Source organism: Callorhinchus milii, unplaced genomic scaffold (genome assembly GCF_018977255.1).
Source record: "Callorhinchus milii isolate IMCB2004 unplaced genomic scaffold, IMCB_Cmil_1.0 Scaffold1, whole genome shotgun sequence".
NCBI classification, from domain to species: Eukaryota; Metazoa; Chordata; class Chondrichthyes; order Chimaeriformes; family Callorhinchidae; genus Callorhinchus; species Callorhinchus milii.
In genome coordinates this window covers 102876791-102898379 of record NW_024704742.1, presented here as the reverse complement: position 1 = coordinate 102898379, position 21589 = coordinate 102876791, and the positions used below count along the sequence as shown (strand labels likewise).

General features: G+C 44.0%; 1 protein-coding gene across 2 annotated transcripts in view; it reads left to right on the top strand.

The window, feature by feature from the left end:
• The first annotated feature begins 14170 nt into the window (after positions 1-14170).
• Positions 14171-21589, top strand: part of LOC103181129 (adaptor related protein complex 3 subunit sigma 1) — a 43146-nt gene continuing 35727 nt past the window's right edge. For both annotated transcript variants that reach the window (XM_007897372.2, XM_007897373.2), the window contains exons 1-2: positions 14171-14374; positions 20979-21070. In XM_007897372.2, the coding sequence (XP_007895563.1) occupies positions 14306-14374; positions 20979-21070 (161 nt within the window). In that variant the 5' untranslated portion in view covers positions 14171-14305. The remainder of the gene's footprint in view (positions 14375-20978; positions 21071-21589) is intronic.

Here is a 21589-nt window from a genome sequence, read left to right as displayed (position 1 = left end):
TTTATAAAGCGCGTTTCACGTCAGGAGGACGTCCCAAGGCGCTGCACAGTTGGGTCATGACCCGAGCAGAGGGGAATTGGTCAGGGTGAGGGGAGGGAAGGGAGGGAGCGAGGAGGGGGAAGAGAGTCGAGAGGGGAGCTGAAGGCACGGTCAAAGAGAAGTGAAAAGTGCAACTTTTGTATAAAAATGCTTGTTTGAGGCGGGACTTGAAGGAGGGGGCGAGGCAGAGTGATTGGGGGATGGAGTTTCAGAGGTTGAGGGCAGAGTGGCTGAAGTTTCTCCCGCCAATGGTGGGGCGGGGGACGTGGAGCAGGCCAAAGCTGGCTGAATGAAGGGAGTGGGCGGATTGGTAGAGGGTTAGGAGATCACAGAGATAGGGTGGGGTGAGACCATTGAGAGCTTTGTAGGTGAGGACCAGGATTTTGAACTGCATCCTCTGAAGGATAGGGAGCCAATGGAGTCGGGCGAGAATCGGGAGATGGGGTCACGGAGTTTGGTGCGGGAGAGGACATGGGCTGCAGAGTTCTGGATTACCTGCAGCCTGTGGAGGGAGGAGTTGGGAAGGCCAACAAACAGAGAGTTTGCACAGTCGAACCTGGAGGTGATGAAGGCATGAACAAGAGTGTCAGCCTGAGGGGTGAGGTAGTGGCGGAGTCGGGTGATGTTATGAAGATGTTACGCTGGCACAAGCCAATCAGGAGGGCCTCAGTCTTGTTCACATTCAACTGTAGGAAATGTGCCCTCATCCAGGACTTGATGTCCAACAGGACAGCAGTGGTCCTGGAGTTGAGGGTGGAGGCAGAAAGATAGAGTTGGGTTTCATCCGAATACATATGGAAGTTGACCCCATGTCTGCGGATGATGTTACCAAGGGGGAGCATATAGATATTAAAGAGGAGAGGGCCAAGGACAGAGCCCTGGGGGACGCCAGATGTGACAGTGCGGAGACTGGAGGAGAAACCGTTAGAGGCAACAAAGTGGAGACGGTGAGAGAGATAGAAATCGAATCAGGCAAGGGCAGGACCTCGAAGATAAAGTAAAGAGGAGAGGCGGTGTATGAGAATGCAGTGGTCGACAGTGTCGAAGGCGGCAGAGAGGTCGAGGAGGAAAAGGAGGCAGAAGGAGCCCTGATCACAGATGTTCAGAATGTCATTAGTGACTTTGACCAGGGCCGTTTCCGTGCTGTGGGCAGCGCGGAAGACGGATTGGAGGGTTCAAAGAGGGAATGGTGAGAAAGAAAGAAAGAAAGAAACAACAACAACAACAACAAGATTCCATTTATAAAGCGCCTTTCACGTCAGGAGGACGTCCCAAGGCGCTGCACAGTTGGGTCATGACCCGAGCAGGGGGGAAATGGTGAGGGGAGGGAAGGGAGGGAGCGAGGAGGGGGGAAATGGTCAGGGTGAGGGGAGGGAGGGAGCGAGAAGGGGGAAGAGAGTCGAGAGGGGAGCTGAAGGCTCGGTCAAAGAGAAAGGTTTTGAGACCGGCCTTGAAGGAGGAGAGGGAGGAAGCGGCGAAGGCACTGGGGGATAGAGTTCCAGAGCCTGGGGGCTGAGAGGCTGAAGGCCCGACCACCGATGGTAGGGCAATTGGGGCGGGGGACGTGGAGCAGACCGGAGCCGGAGGAACGGAGGGTACGGGCAGGTAGGTAGGGGGATAGTAGGTTGGAGAGGTAGGAGGGAGCAAGGCCGTGAATGGCCTTGTAGGTGAGGATGAGGATCTTGAAATCAATCCTCTGGGGGATGGGGAGCCAGTGGAGGCGAGCGAGGGTGGGAGTGATGTGGTCGCGAAGCCTGGTGCGGGACAGTACACGAGCTGCAGAGTTCTGAATGACCTGCAGCTTGTGGAGGGAGGTGCCGGGAAGGCCGGCGAGGAGAGAGTTCCCATAGTCCAGCCTTGAGGTGACAAAGGCGTGGACCAGGGTTTCAGCAGCGTGAGGGGTGAGGTAGTGCCGTAGTCTGGCGATGTTCCGGAGGTGATGGAAGGCGGTGCCAGTTGTGGTGCGGATGTGAGGGAGAAAGGACAGCTCAGGGTCGAACAAAACGCCGAGGTTCCTGACTGGCTTTGAGAGGTGGAGAGTGCAGCCTTGGATGCTGATGGTGTCAGCGCCTGAGGTGCGGAGGCGCTGACGTGAGCCAATCAGGAGGGCCTCGGTTTTTCGCACGTTGAGCTGAAGAAAGTTGTCTCTCGTCCAGGACTCGATGTCGGACAGGCAGCTGTCAGGACATCGGTGGTCGTGGAGTTGAGAGTAGAGGAGGAAAGGTAGAGTTGGGTGTCATCCGCATACATGTGGAAGTTAACCCATGTCTGCGGATGATGTCACCAAGGGGGAGCATATAGAGGGTGAAGAGGAGGGGACCGAGGACAGAGCCCTGAGGGACACCACATGAGACAGTACGGGGGGTGGAGGAGAAGCCATTCGTCGAGACAAAGTGAAGACGGTGAGAAAGGTACGACCTAAACCACTCAAGGACAGTGCCTTGAAGGTTGAGGTGGGAGGACAAGCGGTGGAGGAAGATAGTGTGGTCGACCGTATCGAATGCTGCCGATAGGTCGAGGAGGACGAGGAGGCAGAGGGAGCCCTGGTCACAGATGGTCAGGATATCATTGGTGACCTTGACCAGGGCAGTTTCTGTGCTATGGGCAGCACGGAAACCTGACTGAAGAAAGAAAGAAAGAAAGAAAGAAAGAAAGAAGGAAAGAAAGAAAGAAAGAAAGGAGCGGAGCTGGGACGTGACGACTGATTCCAGGACCTTGGGGCGGTAGCCAGAGAGGAGGGATGGATCCAGGGAAGGTTTTTTTAGGATGGGGCTGATGACGGCTGTTTTTAGGGGGGTGGGAACTGAACCGGTGGACAGGGAGAGGTTGTTGACATCTGAGATGGCTGGTATACCAGGAGGATATACTGGAGTATGAGGCAGTTTTGGAGGTGAGAGGAGGCAAGGGAATCCAGAATGGAGGAGAGGGAGTTGTGGAGAAAAGAGAGTGAGGAGAGGAGATTGTTCAGGGAGGGCCAAAGCTGTTGGAGTTCAGATGACTCCAGGGCAGTGGAGAGGGAGAGGGAGGAAATTTTTTTCCAAAAAGCTTATGATAGAATGTTTTTATTCCGGCAGTCAGCGTTGAAAGTAAATGCAGAATTAGCTTTGACTATTCCTATAAAATCAATTGATATCACATGTTTGCTTCCCTACTTCTGAACCAGCAGACAGTGTAAACTACGCAGCATGATGTTGATGTCTGCCACTTTTTCTCTTACACTTCGGGAGATAAGTTTAAGTAAATATTGGCAGTGGAAGCAGTAAGCAGCTTTTATCAGTGATCTGCATAATCTATGTTTTCCACAACATTGGGCCAGACAGGAACAGCACTGTGTTGTAAAATAATCATAATATAATGGTTCTGAATTGTTTGCAAATAAAGGACTTGCATCATTGAGTCAAAGAAATTATTGTAGAACAAAAGAAGCCCATCTTGTCTGTGGTGGGCTAGCAACCCATCAGAATTGTCCGCTCCAATCCCATTCCCTTGTTCTTATTTATTAATAATTTCAGGATTGACATAATTATTAATAATAACAATGATAATCTTCACATTTTGATATGGTGCTTTATCACATCAACAAAATGTCTCAAAGTGCTTCACGAGATTTAATATAAAGTGCAATGATTGTAAATTTGTCCCGATATGCTTAAAAATATTCTTCTGAAGGATTTATCCAACAACTACAACAAAATCTTGGACTTATTTATTGCCTTTCACATAGTTAAACTTCTAAAACTGATTTACAGAGGTGGAATGGGAGCCTGGAAAGGGTGGAGAGAAACTAGGAGGGAGACAACAAAAGATGTCAGCGAGGTTTGTTTTCAGAAGATTTTGAAAGGAAAGGACAGTGTAAAGCAGAGACTTTTGGAGAGAGAGTGCCAGACAACAGGGACAAAAAGGGCAAAGAGTCTCCCACTGATGATGGGATAGAAGTGGCAGGACATGGAGCAGACAGGCCAAAATTAGCGGATCTTAGAGAGTGGGTAGAAGATAAGGACTGCAGGAGATAAGAGAGGCAGAGTGAGCAAGGGAATGGAGGCATTTGAAAATTGGAACAAGTCAATCTGCTGGGGTATCGGTGGGGCAGTGGAATTTGACGAGGGTGGAGTGATGGGCTTGCAGAGTTTTGGATGGTGTGCAGTTTGTGGGCGATTGAGCTGGAAAGGCCTGTGAGGAAGTTATTGGAAAAGTCTAGTCCACTCTCATCAAATAAAGGTTCAGATGAATGCGTTTAACTGCATTGGGGCAAGGTAGGGGGTGGAGACAGCCAGTGTTGCTGAGTTGGAAGAAGCTGGACGGCAAAGACTGCACTAAACAACAACAAAATGACATTTGTATAGCGCCTTTCAAGTTGGGAGGCCGTCCCAAAGTGATGAAAGCCTTAAAGGAGAGCTGAGGGTAGAAAACCCCCACAAAAGTTGTTACTGGCTCAATGGGCTGGAGTGAGAAATTCAGTTCCCTTTATATGTTATAATAATCCTTGCATTTGATATAGTGCCTTATCCCATCTTCAAGATGTCTCAAAGGGCTTCACAGAATAGACTGTAAATGGAATTGACTGTATATTTTGTGGGTGAAACGCAGCTAATTGGGTACAGCATGTCCCACAAACAGTCGTGCATTGAATGACCAATTTGTTCTTTTTTTGAAGGAAGTATTAACCCCAGAAAAGTGATCCACCATTCGACTAATAACTGGGTTCCTACTCATTGCTATGTACAGAGGAGTAAGGAAACTTGCTCAACGTTTCACCATGGCAGGAATCAAACCCAGGTCCCTCGCTTGCGAGGTGAGTGCTCTAACCACTGAGCTACAGGACACCATGTTTATACTGCCTCAATTTTAGTAGTCATTTTTGGTACTGATTTCCATATTCCACCTCTATGCAACAAAACATTTCTTCAAAGTATTTACAGCAGGCTTTAGTATGTTTGTTGTGGGTCACAACGAAACATTGAAGGGCAGGTAATTCAACAATATATTTTCCTAGTTTTATTAAATCATCTGGAATTGATATAATTCATCACCAAAATACCAATTAAGATTGTAATTATGGGATATTTCATATTTATTTTGCATTTGTATAGATGCTATGAATGAACTATAACAATCCTATTTTGAAATAGTGTTTAACACTTTCCAGTCTGTAATATTGATTCTTTTCAGTAGTCATTTTTTCAGTCAATTCAATCTGACTGCTGGTAGAGTTTATTCTATTTCTGTTTGCCTATTTGGGTGGATGTTAAAACTCCAATTGCATCTTTCGAAAAGAGAGCAATCCGCAAATAAAATGGGTTATTCACTTCAAGGCTGTTTATGGGTCTTTGTGGTGTACAAATTGGCTGCCACATTCGCCTAGCCAATAAATAGTCACTACATTTTACAGCATATCCTTAAAAGTACTTTGAGATGTTCTCCTGATGTACATTATTATTATTACTGCAAAAGTTGCCTTTTGTCAGTAGTACATGGACAGATATCAGCAAATGCTGATAGAGATATAGAGATCATGGGGAAGAAATGCTTTTAGATTTATACTTAGAGTTTATTCTTAGTATTTCAAAATGTGCAAACTTTGGACATTTCTTAAATTCAGTCTTTAATTAATTGTAGATTCCTTTGAGAATTACAAAAAAACAGCTTCAAAATGACAATGAACTTGAGAATTGTCCAACATTTGCAAGGACATTCACAGATGTTAAGAGAAGAAAATAATGCATGATTTATGCCTAATCTGCTTTACCTAGGCAGATATGGTGCTATATATGCTGGAGACAGATGGCGGATAGAAAACAGATTCCTGTCATCTATGTGTGGAGTCCAAGGAACCAGTGAAAAAGAAAAATTCAGAAATTGAGTGCAGTCACAAGTCAGGTAAAGCATGAATGAGGCCCTTCAAATCATTTAATCTCATCCTTCCAGAATACTCACCCCACTGTCTTTCTATTACTGCACCTAGCTGTTTTTTAATTGTGCCCAATATCTTATTTGCAGCCATTAATTACCCACAATAATTGTGCAAATAAATACTTCCTAAAGTCTATCCTGAAATTGCCCTTCACAACCCAGAAACTATGCCCTCTTGACCTGGAGTTAGGACATTCTTCCTGGAATTAGTAGCAGGATCCATCCCTCCAGAGAGAAAGTGTGCATTCCATTCCAACAATCTATCTCTGGGATTTCCATGTGTAGATGGGATGCATGGAAATCCCCTTTCGCTGACAAATATACAGTCAATTCACTTTACAGTATATTCTATGAAGTGCTTTGAGACGTCTAGAAGTCATGAAAGCGCTATATCAAATGCAAGGATTATTTATTTTTATTATCTCAGCTTGGTTTGTATACTCTTAAGCATGGTGAGGGTTTCTGCAAGTGTCAGACACCCGACTGACGAAAAAAAACTTATGTTGCAATAGTCATAGCTGGATCTGCACTCCAGGTTCACTCTGACCCAGAGTATTGTACAGCATGAGCACAATTTATGGAGATCTGAGAAAGGATCTGGCAGTATAGCCATGTTCGTCTTGTTTAATGCTGTCTCACATGTTTTTTTAATCATGAGCAACAAGCCAATTAATACTCCTGTTCTCTTACAATGTCCATCGTAGGAACTTCTATCCCTTCCATGGAGGGCAAGTGCCTCCTATTTTTAGATATGCTAGGAAATCTGACTGCAATTTTAGAGACTGGCATGGACTATCCCAGTTCAGATTTCAGCATAAGCACATAACTGAATTGGAAGAGAATGACATCCTCTAGTGGGCAAATCAGTTAGTGAATCAGAGACTGTGAAAGAGGGTGTTCTCGTTAGAAAGCTCTGATGAAGAGAGATGCAGCAGGATTAGAATGGAAAACATCACTAATACATTTATGCCATTTATGCCAATGTTCCATTTAACTCATCTGTCCAAAATACTCACTCTACCATCTTCTTATCGCAGCATTATTTTTTTTAAAAAATGAGTCCAGCATCTTGTAGACAATCCCAAAAGCTTGTAACCAGATCCAATCATTAATTGACCTCTGAGTAAAGAATATTCTTGGGGGCTACTTGAAATTGTGCTGTACAAATCTAAACCTGGGTCCTCTTGTTCTGCTATGTTGGGGCATCCAAAATTACTGTTCTGAGTTTATTTTTGCAGTAGTTGTAAATAAAGACGTCCACAGAGAAGTTGACTGGTTTTGAGTCAATCATTGTGCCAAAGTGAAGGGGAGATTGTTCACTACCAAATTTATTGATCATTAAAGACAGGTTTGGATTGCACTTTCCAGTAACTGATGATTATTACTGAGCTAATCATTACTAGTGGTATATCACCAAACATACTGGATTTTCACCCCAATAACTCTTATTTCAGTGCAATCTCTTAATCCATAGTATAGATTAACCATATCTGGGAAGGTTCTTGTAAAACCCCACCTGCATTCCTTTCAGAGAATAAACTAAATGGCTTGTTATCTCTGGCCTCCTTCACACCAACTGAATGATCCCAGTTCAGGTTTCATCATAGCCACATCATTGAATTGGAAGAGTCTGGCATCCTCTAGTGTACAGCCGAGGATCAGCAACCGACTGAAAAAAAACTAGTTAAAAAGAAAAATGGTAACCCAAACTCAATCTATTCCAGGTCTTCAAGACCATTGAACACTTTATTTCTCTACATTTTCTCTTCTCATACAATAAACTGCCTTTAAAACCAAAGTTTGGTTTTGGATAGCCACTAATCCTTGATGTATCTTTCTTCCTTGCACCTTTTTTTAACACAGTGCATCACAATAATGTTATAGTTACAGATTGTTGGTTAATCCAAAGGAAAATAGAAACATGGAACCAAAATTGATTTCATACATTCTTTGCACTCTTCCTCTTTGCACAGCTTCTTGGAACATTCAAGCAAGGATAATAAAGTGCATGTAGTATTATTTTGAAGCAGCAATCCTTAACAACTTGGTACTTAGATTTTGGACGATTTATAATAATAATTTATTTATTTCAATCTGCATCATATATCATATACACATAGCTGTACTATTAAAAAATAAAAATAATCCTTGCATTTGATATAGCCTTATCACGTCTTCAAGATGCCTCAAAGCGCTTCACAGAATATACTGTAAAGTGAATTGACTGTATATTTTGTGGGTAAAATACAAATAGACTTTAGGCATTTTGTATATCATATTACTAATAATTCTGCTCTAAAGATTGTGACAAGATTGAGCTTCTGTTAAGAGGACATGACAGTAATTCACAGTTGCATCTTGATGAAAAACATCAGCCTAATAAATAATCCTTGCATTTGATATAGAGATTTATCAAAAGCAACATATCTCAAAGTGATAATATTATTATGATATTATAATTATTATTATTAAAGTGCTTTGCAGAGTTTACTGTAAAATTATAATAATAATAATCAATGCATTTGGCATAGCTCCTTATCACGTTGTTGTGATGTCTCAAAGCGCTTCACCGGATATACTGGCTCTGGTCTCCTGCTTGTCCCTCATCTCCTCCACTCCACCATTAGTGGCCATGCTTTCAGCCGGTATGCCCCGAAACCTTGGAACTCTCTTTCAATCCATCCGCCTTGCCTCCACCTCCCTGTTTTCAGATCATGCCTGAAGACCTTCCTCTTGGACCATGCTTACAGACACCTGCCCCCTCCCCCTGGCTTGGCATTATGCTCCAGCACTGTTTGTTGAATTTGTTTCTGAACACAGCTCAGAAACAAATTCAGTTTACTTTTTTTGTGAATTTATCAAGGGAAGTATGTTGGTCAGGAAAACAGTTTGAAATTCTGGTTGGCATTATACTTACTGCCTTTGGTGATACTGGTTACAGCTGTAATAGAATTTCTCCGAATACAATTGTGCTTTGCCGAAGGTAAAATTTGAGCCCAGATGTAAAACTGCCTGCTTATCTTCAAAGTAATGCCCTATGATATTTAATGTCCACCTAAAATTATTAGCTCAGGTTTTGGTGTGGAACTCTTCTGACATAGAGGTACTGCACTTACTGTCAATTGAGCCAAACACAGTATATAATTCAATACATAAAAAATGAAATGAAATGAAACGAAGGTGCAAGATTAAAGTTCCAATTTAAATCCAATATATTCCAAAAATCAGCCTTTATACAGAGACAATCAGATTTTATAAAAAAAACAAAAGTTTCTTGTTCATTTGAAAGTTCCATGAGGGACACTGGAGGGGTCAGCTTATAAATGATTCCATGATCAATATAACAAATGATTATTTCTTTGATGAATGTGCAGGTCACTTTCGATACTCATGTTAAAATTCAGCATGTCAATTGCTACTGTCCTGGAGCAACTAATGATGCTTTCTTTTTATGACCATCATCAGTTACCGATTTATTCCAGACCCGGTAGGATGCAATATCAAATTCAGGGGAACTTGGGCTATGTCACAACCCTTGTTGATGATTATTTTCTAAACGCTATTACCCTCAAATCAATTCTTTAGAGGCAACACTAAGATTGATATAGTGTACCTAATAATCATAATAATAATCCTTGCATTTGATATAGCCCCTTAACACGTCTTTGAGACGTTTCAAAGTGCTTCACAGAATATACTGTAAAGTGAAATGACCATATTTTGGGCAAAACGCAGAGCCAATTGTGCACAGCAGTGTTCCACAAACATTCGTAGATTGAGTGACCAAATTATTATTTTTTAAAAATTATTTTTGAAGGGATTATTACTCCTGAAAAGCAATACGCTGATTGACTAACAACCTACTTACTGTTAGGTAAACTGAGGCATGTGGAGTAAGGAAACTTGCCTACGGTTCCATTCCGCCCTGATCGGGAATCGAACCCAGATCTTTTCCCTTGTGAGGGAGTGCTCTAACTGAGCTACAGGACTCCACATGTCTGTATCTGAGTGTAAATTGAGGGTATCTTTGGCCAACTCAAAAAAGATATTTGTGGGGTGCATGGATCACTATGCTTAAGTTTTCCAGATTCTTGGTTGTATTCTGCTCATTCCGGTGATTCATATAGATGGGCAGCAAGGAAACTCCCACCTTTAATTTCTGTGAGATGCAAATAAGCTCCAATCTTTGTCCACCGGTACAGCTCCCATCCCATTTAAAACAGCTGTCATCACCCCCATACTCAAAAAACTTTCCCTTAACCCATTCCTTTTCTCCAACTACCATCCCATCTCCAAACTCCCTTTCTTCTCCTAAGTATTGGAACAAGTCCTTTCTTCTCTGATTTGCTCTTTCCTCTCCTGTGTTCCCCAGTACAGAGACTGTCCTGGTCAAAGTCACAAATGACATTCTCTCCATCTGTGATAAGGACTCTCTTCCTCTTCATCCTTCTTCATCTCCCTGCCGCCTTCAATACTGTTGACCAATCCATTCTTCTCCAATGCCTCTCCTCTCAGCCTCAGAGTCCTGCCTTTGCCTGGTTTCATTCTTACCTTTCCCAATGTCCCCATTTTGTATCTGTCATCAGCTTCCACTCTCGTACCCCCCCACCCCCCACATGCGACATTCCTCAGGGCTTTATCCTCAGACTCCCCTCTTTAATATTTACATTCTTCAATTCAGTGATGTCATCTGCAGGCATAGGGTTAACTTCCACATGTATGCAGATGACACCCAACTCTATTTCTCTTCCTCCACCCTCAATTTCAGGCCCACTACCGTCCTGACCAATTGCATGTCAGATATCAAATCCTGAATGAGAGCAAACTTTCTAGAGCTGAAGGTTGACAAGACAGAGGCTTTCCTGCTTGGTTCACCTCAGATGCTGACAGCATCACTCTACCATGGATGCACACTCCACTTCACCAAGCCAGTACAGAACATTGGTGTCTTGTTCGACTCTCAACTGTCCTCTAAACCCCTGCCTAAACCTGTTCAGTTTTTCCCGACCTCTGCAATATTGCCCGTCACTTCCTCTACCTTTCTCCTCGGGTCGCCAAGATCCTTGTCATGTCCAGGCTTGACTATACTGCCTCTCTGCTTACTGGACTTTCCAATTCTTCCACAAGCTGCAAACTATTCAGAAATCTGAAGCTTGTACCCGCTACCACAGCAGGCCCGGAGAGCCTATCACCCCAGCTCCACTAGCTCTCCAGTTCAAGAATCTCATACATGTTTTCGTTACATCCAGGCTTGACTATGCAAACTCCCTGCTTGTTGGTCTCCCCAATTCCTCCTTCCATAGGCTGCAGATCATCTGCAGCTCGTTTACTCTCCCGCACCAGGCTCCATGACCCTATGACCCCCATCCTCGCCCAACTCCACTGGCTTCCCATCACACAGAAGAAAAAGTTCAAGATTCTGTTCCTCACCTTCAAAGCCCTCCATGGTCTTGTTCCTCCCTACCTCTGCAACCTCCTAACTCCCTACAATCCTGCTTGCTTTCTCCGCTCAGCGGGCTCCAGCCTGCTTCATGTTCTCCACCTCGTTCGCCCCACTGTTGACGGGCGGGCCTTCTGCCATTCTGCCCCCACCCTCTGGAACTCCATTCTGGAGTCCCTCTGGCTTGCCGCCTTCCTTGCCTCCTTCAAAGCACATCTCAAGACCCTCCTCTTCGACTGTGCATTCAATCACCCTGCTTCCCCCCCCTGCCTTTCACCCTCCCCGATCCTGACCTCCAGTTCAGGTCCGAAACTCTGACTGTCCAGACATGAAAGGCACTCTATAAATGTAATTTGTTGTTGTTGTTAATGTGAAAGGCGCTATACAAATATAATTTTGTTGTTATTGTTGCTCCTTCCCTTGCCTCCTTCAAGGACCTTCTCAAGACCTTCCTCTTTGACGGTGCCTTCAGTCAGGAACCTGGGTGTCTTGTTTGGCCTGGAACTGTCCTTTCTCCCCCACATCCGCGCCATGACCGTCATTGCCTACAACCACCTCCGCGGCATTGCCAGACTCCGCCACTGCCTCACCCCTCAGGCTGCCGAAACCCTCACCCACGCATTTGTCACATCAAGGCTCAATTACAGGAACTCCCTCCTCATCCGCCTTCCCAACTCTTCCCTTCACAAGCTGCAGATCATGCAAAACTCTGCAGTTCGTGTACTCTCACGCACCAGGCTCCACGACCCAATCACTCCCACCCTCGCCCGACTCCACTGGCTCCCCATCCCCCAGAGGATCAAGTTCAAGATCCTCGTCCTCACCTTTAAGGCCATCCATGACCTTGCCTCCTCCTATCTCTCTGACCTGCTGACTCCCTACCAACCTGCCCACTCCCTTCGTTCATCAGGCTCTGGTCTGCTCCATGTCTCCCTGCCAACTCACCCTACCATCAGTGGCCGGGCTTTCAGCCTCTCTGCCCCCACACTCTGGTACTCCATCCCACGGTCCCTTCGCCTCGCTTCCTCCCTTGCCTCTTTCAAGGCCGGTCTCAAGACCCTTCTCTTCGATCGTGCCTTTGGTTTCCCTCCCCCTCTCTGGTTTGCCTCACCCCTACACCACCCCTCCCCATGCTCGGGCCCCGACACCTGATTATTCAGCACTTTGGGACGTCCTCCCGTCATGATAGGTGCTCTACAAATGTAACTTTGTTGCTGTTGTTGTTGCTCCTTCCCTCGTCTCCTTCAAGGACTATCTCAAGACCTTCTTCTTTAACGGTGCCTTCAGTCATTGTTCTCACCCCGACTCCCCCTTGACCCCACTCCTCTCTAATCTAACCCCCAGCTTGGGTGCAAACGCTGACTGTCTAGCACCTTGAAATGTGAAAGACACTATATAAATGTAATTGTTGTTGTTATTATTCCAGATAAGCTCTCAAAGGGGACAAGAAAGGTTATAAAAAGCAAATCTTCAGAGAGAGAAACCTCATTATTTCAGGTTTTCCTCTGCCAAAAACCCTCTCCATTTTAGCTTGATTAAAAGAGTAGCAAAAATTTGTAGATGTTGTTTACCAGCATATTATAAGAGGGAAAAAATTCTGGATATGGTGTCAAATCTGGTATTGGCGGCATTTCAAACATAGGCAAAGCTGTCAATAAAAGCTCTGTAATAAAGTATGTTAATTCTGACTCTTCTGTTTAACTCTTTTCTACAGACAACAAAAATGAAGCAAGAATGCCAGTGTAAAAATGTTTGAGAACTATATTTTACTCCATCCAGTATTGGGTTTTCAAAATGAACCTGGCTTCTGTCATGTAAATTTCAGCAATTTCAGTTTCTATCAGATGAACAGAGCTTCCAATGTTCAGTTCTCTGAGCCCTGTTCCTTAAGTGAAAGTACAGAAATAATTGAACATCTTTATCATAATTTATCACAAGCAAATCCTCGCTGGATAATCTTATTTGCTGAAGATGATTTCTAACTTTTTTCTATTCTTATGGACAAATAATATCCTGACTCATCCATTGCACTTTCCAACTTAATGGTTGCCCTTGATTGATTGGAATATATCCTGAATGTTTGAACTGGCCGGTGGATCCCAATGTTCTTACAACCACAACAGCAAAATTAAATTTGTGTAACGCTGTTCACGTCGGGAGGACGTCCCAAGGCGCTGGATAATCAGTGTTCTGGACTCCAGCTGCGGTGGGGGGGGAGAAAAAATTGGAATCTGTATACATTCCTGAATGGTGCATTTATTAACATAAGGAATCAAGGAAGCGTCCCCTATTTATTGATAGACTTCACCACGGCGTTGGTAATCTGGTAGATACTGATGAAGGATATGGCCCCAAGATTTATGTTTCTATTGTAAGAACACTTCCAATCCCAGAAACAGAAAGAAGGGCCTCCACCACTGTCCGATGAGCCAGAAAGCGGCTGAGTGGACCCCGTGTGGCCGTCCTGTTATTATCAGGGAAGGAACAAGTTGTGTTTCTGTAACTCTGATGTCAGAAGATTAAAACATCAGAGAGGGGACTTTGGCTGCACATGTGATTTTCTCCCCAGTGATGGTTTGGATTAATTCCAGAATTGCTGCACATTTGCTTTTTTTTTAAAAAAGGATCCGCTGTGGGAAGGTGTTGAGGCTGTAGACTTCCCTGGATTCCCACTCAGTCGGTTTTGAAGCCACACGTATCGCCTTGTGTGTGACCCTCTGCGCTTGCCGTCAGCAGCCTGAGCGCCTTTGCCTATGGGTGACGTTTCCGGCGTCTTGTGACGGGGGGCGGGCGGGCGGTGGGGCTAACGGGCGGCGGTGTGTGTTCGGGACTCAGTTCCGTGTGATTTTTTTATTCCATGTCGAGGACGAGTTGCGCTGTCAGTCGGTGTTCCGGGAACACACCCGCGCGGTCACTATGATTAAAGCCATTCTGATATTTAACAACCACGGCAAGCCGCGGCTTTCCAAATTCTACGAGCGTTATGTGAGTATGAGAGGCGCGAGTGGGTGAAGTGACCGACAACCGACACCGACACTGACTCGCGGTCGGCGCTAATGCAGAGACTGGGGACTCGCGCTCCGGGCTGCGTTCTAATAGAGGGACTCGCGCTCCGGGCTGCGTTCTAATAGAGGGACTCGCGCTCCGGGCTGCGTTCTAATAGAGGGACTCGCGCTCCGGGCTGCGTTCTAATAGAGGGACTCGCGCTCCGGGCTGCGTTCTAATAGAGGGACTCGCGCTCCGGGCTGCGTTCTAATAGAGGGACTCGCGCTCCGGGCTGCGTTCTAATAGAAGGACTCGCGCTCCGGGCTGCGTTCTAATAGAAGGACTCGCGCTCCGGGCTGCGTTCTAATAGAGGGACTCGCGCTCCGGGCTGCGTTCTACCCGGAGGTCACGCGCACTCCACAGTTGAAGCCAAGGCACTGATCCCCGGTTGTGACCGCCCCATTTCCACGTATGAAGGATTAAGGAGAGAGGATACATTAAGCCGACGTTCGGGTATACAAAAAAAAACCTGATGGTTGTTTTTTTTTCTTGGAGACAACCGGTTAGCATTGGCAGCGTTTTCCTCCTAAACTGTTCTTGCACGTTATGTTGAAGTTTTCATTGAAACGGCTCTCCGATTCCTAATGCAGTCTTACAGAGAAGCTGCAAGTCTGACCAGGAAGAGATCTGGGAGAATAATGCAATTGAAAAATTTCACTGTAAAGTGATTCTCAGATTGACTTCCTGTTTAAAATTAAATCCAGATTCTTCATTTCAAATGAAACTGTTGAGTTCTATATTTTTCAAAGATTGAATGTTTCAGCGGTGCAGATTATTGCAGTTAAAAATGTATCCACTGCACCATCTGTGGCTCTGCTTTCAGCACTGCACCTCTAGACTGTAACTCTGCCTCAGTAACCTCCTCTTGCCCCCTCTTTTCCATCTTCAGATCACATGTGAAGACCTTCCTCTTGGACCATGCCTATGGTTGCCTTTCCCTGGTACAGTGTCCAGCTCCGCCACTGTTAACTGCTCTGATGCCCTTTGCGCAAGGATGTTTTATTTTGTATACAGTAGTGCCCTTGTGTGAAGGGCACGATAGAAGTGCAAGTGGCTATGTGGATTTTAGGACGCTTTTATATTGGGAGCAATGATTCTTCCCACTTGTTTCTTGTTAATCTTTCAAGCCAAAGGCTCAACTGGCAGGGTTCAGGCTTTCGCTTGGAAGGTTAACAACAACAACAAAATTACATTGCGGCTGAAGGCACAGTCAAAAAGGAGGGTCTTGAGTCGTGCCTTGAAGGAGACAAGAGAGGGAGCAAGGTGAAGGGACTATGGGATGGAGTTCCAAAGAGTGGGGGCAGAAGGCCTGACCGCCAATGGTGCGATGATGGTAACAAGTGGGAAGAATCCCTGCTCCCAATATAAATACTGTCAGAGCATAGAGAACATTTAACTGGCAAGCTTCCTACTGCTTGTCCTAGCTGGACAGCAGTAGAAAGCTTGCCAGACAATGCTCTCAATGTTAAGCTATGCATTTTTTGCTGGTTAAACACCAGCATTACCTGAACTTGCACTCTGTGGTCCCCAAAACTTGACACTTGCTAAGCTTCACTTAATACTGTCTGGAATTAGGTTCTGACGAAGGTTCATGGACCCGAAATGTTGACCCACTTTCCCTTCTCTATAGATACTGCTTGACCTGCTGAGTGTTCCCAGCGATCTCTGTTTTTGTTTCAGATTTCCAGGATCTGCAGTATTTTGCATTTAACATAAAGAAATTGTTGCTTATAGAATTGTAAAATTGACTTTTACGTGTGTGTGGCTGCTCCTTGTCTTGTGGATGGGAGAATGATTCTGAATGTGGGATAGCTATTTGATACTGCTGATTTTAGGGTTAATCTGTTGTTTGAACAGCTAGCAACAGCTTCAATATCATAAAACTTTCAAATGAATCATCACTGACATTGTCTGTGTTCCATTCACTCTCAAACTTGAGGCCACACCAGTGAAAATATTGCTGCTTATTTTATTGAAGCAATTTGATCACCTTTGTCTAAAATATAGACTGTAGTTAATCTTATTTTTTTTCTTCCTTTTAGTTAACTATAGTATATGGAAGTACTTGTGCAGACATCAATGATAACCTTGAGCTAATTACTTTTACGTGGATATTGTGCTAGTATTTATCATTGATATTTTCAGGCGTGTTTCGTCCCTCTTTAAAATGACATTTAAAGGATGCTTTCTCACAATGACAGCTGTTTTAAATGTCAAGCACACAGTTAATTTGGACCACTTGTAAGGTCTTACTTTATAATATGTGATCTACACTCAAGTTCATGTGAAAAGCGGGGCCATTTTTAAATGCAGTTGAGTTCCAATCTTACCCTAACCCTGACTGGTAGTAATACGTAGTTTATTTCTGTTACTCAATGATCATGTATCATAAAAATACTGATATCTCTCTTTTACAGGGGAAATTATTTGACCGTGCCATCCAATGGCTACCTTTGGGGTTATGGCTAGGGATAGCTTACTAACATGAAAGAAAGGTTTAAACAAAACCAGTTTGTCTGATCAATTAATTTCAGATCTCTGCAGATCTCCTGGTAGGTCTTTCTTAGATGAGGTGATCAGATAGTTGCATTTGCACCTGAAGCCATCATTAATTATTTAGTAGATACTTTACACTGAAATAACTAGCTGTGTCCTGTGCTCCTGCAGCTGTGCTCTGTACTCCAAATCAGGTCATGTAAATTTCCAAGTGTTACTTTGCATTTTCATGAGAATTCACAGTCACACATTTTTCCGATAAAGCTGCTGGAACAGGTTTGCGGGACCCGATACCTCAGAGTGTTTTTGATTGTGTTTATGTAATGAAAAAATACCAAAGGCAATGTAAGAAGTTCTTCATGCAATGATTAGTCACAGTATAAATTGCAGATATCCGTTATCCAGCTTCAAGCAAGATGCGCATTTACTTGAGGAATGAATAGTAATAATTATCCTTGCATATGATATAGCCTTTTATTATGTCGTGCAGACGTCTCTGAGCGCTTCGCAGGATATACTGTAAAGTGTATATTTTCTGGGTGAAATGCGACAGCTAATTTGTACCCAATGTCCCACAATAGCCATGGAGTGAGTGACCAATTATATGTGGGGGATTTATTGGCCATGGGATCTTAATGAACACCTGGACAGGCAGACAGGACATTGATTTAATGTCTCATCTGAAGGACAGAAGGAAGAAAATGTAATGAGTTTCCATGCTATGTAATGCCATGTTAGGGTTAGGGCTTGACCACCTGTAATTCACATTTCTGCATTGATGTTGGCCCCACTCATAACGTTTTACACTTTTCCTTTGTACATGAGGGAGCGATTGATGTTTTCAGGGTTTAGTTCAATTTGTCGAACTACAGGTGCTCCAGTCATATTTAATCCTTCCTCTTCAATGATTTGGACTCAAATAAATAAGATAATTAAGCGTCTGAATTAAATTTAGGATCGCTGGGATGTCTATACCTTACTGTTTTGGCTTCAGAGATTCTGCTGTTTTCCTTTGTACAGGGATATTGTTCATAATAATATGATGGCGGTACACAAATCCCCCTATCCATGTATAAAATTCTCTTCAAATTTTAATTGGTCTCATTCTGTAAAGTGCTTTGAGACATTCATTTGCATGAGAATTGCTACATAAATGCAAGTTGTATGGAGCTGTGAGATGCTACTGAGGATGCAACCTTAATTGAGATCGACCCACGATAGTGGTCTAAATAGTCTTTACATTTGATATGGCGCCTTTCATGTTGAAAGCCTTTCACAGGATATGCTCTGGAGTAATTATTGACCGTATTTTGTACGGAAACCATCTAGGAATAGACTAGCATTGTACTGGCTTCAGTGTAACACAAAGCATGGTTGCAATAGTCCAGAATCTAATGCCTGCCCAGTAATCACAATGCAATGAAGGATAGTTGGTAAATAATGGAGCAGATGCAGGAAGTCATAAACAGCCTTGCAGAGTGGACAGATAGGTGGCAGATGAAGGTTAACACATGGAGAAATGTAAAGTGATTCACTTTGATAGGAAGAATAAAGATGCCAACTATACCCTGGTAAGAACATAAGAGGGGTAGAGGAACAAAGGGATCTAGAGATTCACATTCATAAGACTAAAAACAGCACAGGTGGACAAAACTCTAAAGCACGTTACAAAAATATTATTAGGGGAGAGTAGATACAGCTTTCAAGAATTTCGGACAGATTAGAATTTTCTCTCTGGCAATGAAATGATTGAGAGGAAACCTGACAGAGGTGTTTAAAATTTATGAAAGAATGTTAATCTTAATATTAACTTCTTAATATAAGATGTCAGACATCAAGTCCTGGATGAGAGCTAACTTTCTACAGTTGAACATCATCAAGACCGAGGCTGTCCTGATTGGCGCCGGTCAGCGCCTCCACTCCTCAGGCACTGACAGCATCACCGTCCACGGATGCACACTCCACCTTACTAAGCCAGTCTTGGACTTTGGCGGTTTGTTTGAGCCTCAACTATCCTTTCTATTTCATATCCGTGCCATGACCCGCTCTGCCTTCCCCCACCTCTGCAACATCGTCCGGCTCTGCCACTGTCTCACACCGCAGGCTGCTGAGACCCTCATACACGCATTAATAACACCCAGGCTCAACTATGTAAACTCTCTGCTTGTCAGCCTCCCCAACTCCTCCCTCCATTGGCTGCAGATCATCCAGAACTCTACAGCCCGTGTCCACTCCCGCCCCAGGCTCCGTGACCCTATCACCCCAACCTCGCCCGACTCCACTGGCTTCCCATCACACAGAGGATACAGTTCAAGATCCTGGTCCTCACCCTCAAAGCCCTCCATGGCCTTGCTCCCCACTACCTCTGCAACTCTCCTAAATCCCTACCAACCTGCCCGCTCCCTCCACTCAGCGAACTCTGGCCTGCTCCACGTCCCCCACCTCACCCGCCCCACCATTGGTGTGCCTTCTGCCACTCTGCCCCCACCCTCTATAACTCCATCCTGCAGTGCCTCCACCTCGCCCCCTCTGTTGCTTCCTTCAAGACCTATTTCAAGAACCTCCTCTTTGACCATGCCTTTGATCACCCTCCTTCCCTCCCTTGCCCTCCACTCTACCCGATCCCGACCCCCAGCTCGGGTCCGAAACACTGATTGTCCAATGCCTTGGGATGTCCTTCTGACGTGAAAGGTGATATACAAATGTAATTTTGTTGTTGTTAATAGTCTGTTTCCACTTGTCAGTGAATCCCAAAAAGGGGTATAAATACAGTATAAGATAGCCAGTAACCGACCTAAAAGAAAGTTTAGGAGGAACTTCTGAGAATGTAAAACTCACTGCTGGAAGTTGTGCTTAAAGCAGAAACCGTTAACATACTTAAGAAGAAACTTGATGCGCTCATGAAAGAGAAGGGAATACAGTGGGTGTGGAAGAAGGGATTGGAGGCTCACGTGGAATATAAACACCAGCATGGATTAGTTGGGCCAAACGGTCTATTTCTTGCTTTTAATGTTTAATGTAATTCTGCGTAATAGTTTCTATTGACTTCCTGCTGTGAGGTTGATGTATGCGATCAGGCTGTTTGATAGGAATCATTCACGTTAATCAGCTTGTCCTGGCCACACACGTTTGGCTGATCTGGTGTACCTCCAGGTATGTGCCATCCACTCTTCCCTGCACTGCTCAATGTGGAATGTATTATGATAAATCTGCAGCTCGCTGACTACATTGGAATCTGCCTAGTGCCATTGAGATGTGATTATTCAAAGCTGTACCAGACTGGTTAAGAAATAAGATGGTGCAACTTGCAGAGTCTGTTGTACCTCCAACCCTCTAAAGATAGAATTAAGACCGCGTTAACAGAAGTGGTGACGGATGATGCTCACACTCCAGTTAATAATATTTTTCTCCTGATTTTTAATATGTTTTACTTTGCAAATAATTAATGCGTTTTGTAGTGTAGGTAAATGTGACAGTCATTTGCACACAGCGAGGTCCTGCATACAGCCATGAGGTAAATAATAATAATAATAATCCTTGCATTTGATATAGCCCTTTTCACATCTTCTAGACGTCTCAAAGAATATGCTCTAAAGTGAATTGACCGTATATTTGTGGGCGAAACACAACAGCCAAACTGACAGCCTATCTGTCTCGAACACATCTAGGAGGAGAGATTTAGAATTCATATTGTGTGGCCTGAGCATGTCTTTATCTAGCACTAGCATAGTTCTAACAATAATCCTTATGTTTATGCCCAACGTGTCGAAAAAACTATTTCCCTTTTCCGTGAAAATGGTGCCACAGTCTCAAGAGCACAATGGAAATGGTGACAGGGTCTAAATGGGAAGCTTATAAAGTTGGCAGAATCTGAAAGGAAGCAGTTAAAGTAATGGTTTAATAGCTTTGCAACTATTTTAAAACTTTACTGCTATTTGTGCTATTTTCTTTGAGTAGTATAAGCTGTAAGTGCCCCATGTCGAGACCTCAGCTTTTATAAGTTGACGACTGCTTTTCAAATTGTACACCGTTTTCCGTTCATTTCCAGAGTGAAGACACACAACAGCAAATCATCAGGGAAACATTCCACTTGGTGTCAAAAAGAGACGAAAATGTCTGTAATTTTCTGGAAGGCGGCTTGTAAGTAATGTGGAGCTCTGGCAAATACGTGGTTGAGCACTGCATTCAAAACTAAAAATATTCTAGTGATAAACAGCATGTTTGCAGAATATGAGCGAGAAATCGATACAGCCCAACGCCTTGAAGAAATTCGAAACGGGCTGTGTATTGTGTTACATTGTGCTGAGCTACAGTACAGTGTTCGTGTAAGATATCCTGCACCTTTAATGTAGACATTTGATACCATCTTTTAGGAGTGTTTTTCTTTAATAAAGCACAGTATATAAATTGTCTGGCAGAAACCTTGAGCCTGCAAAACATGGCCTTTATTTTCATGTATGTGGAGTTTTAAGCTGCTTCTGCCTTTAGATATGCATTGGCCTTTTTTTGTGAAGTAGGCATTTTGCACTTGCGTTCATGAGATACAGAAATTAGCTGCTTATTGAAGCAAGATTGCAATAGTCCAATGTATCCATGTCGCGTGTGTTGCTCGTTGTTAGTAAACACTTCCTTCAGTGTGGTCTTTCTGCAAAGTATTTG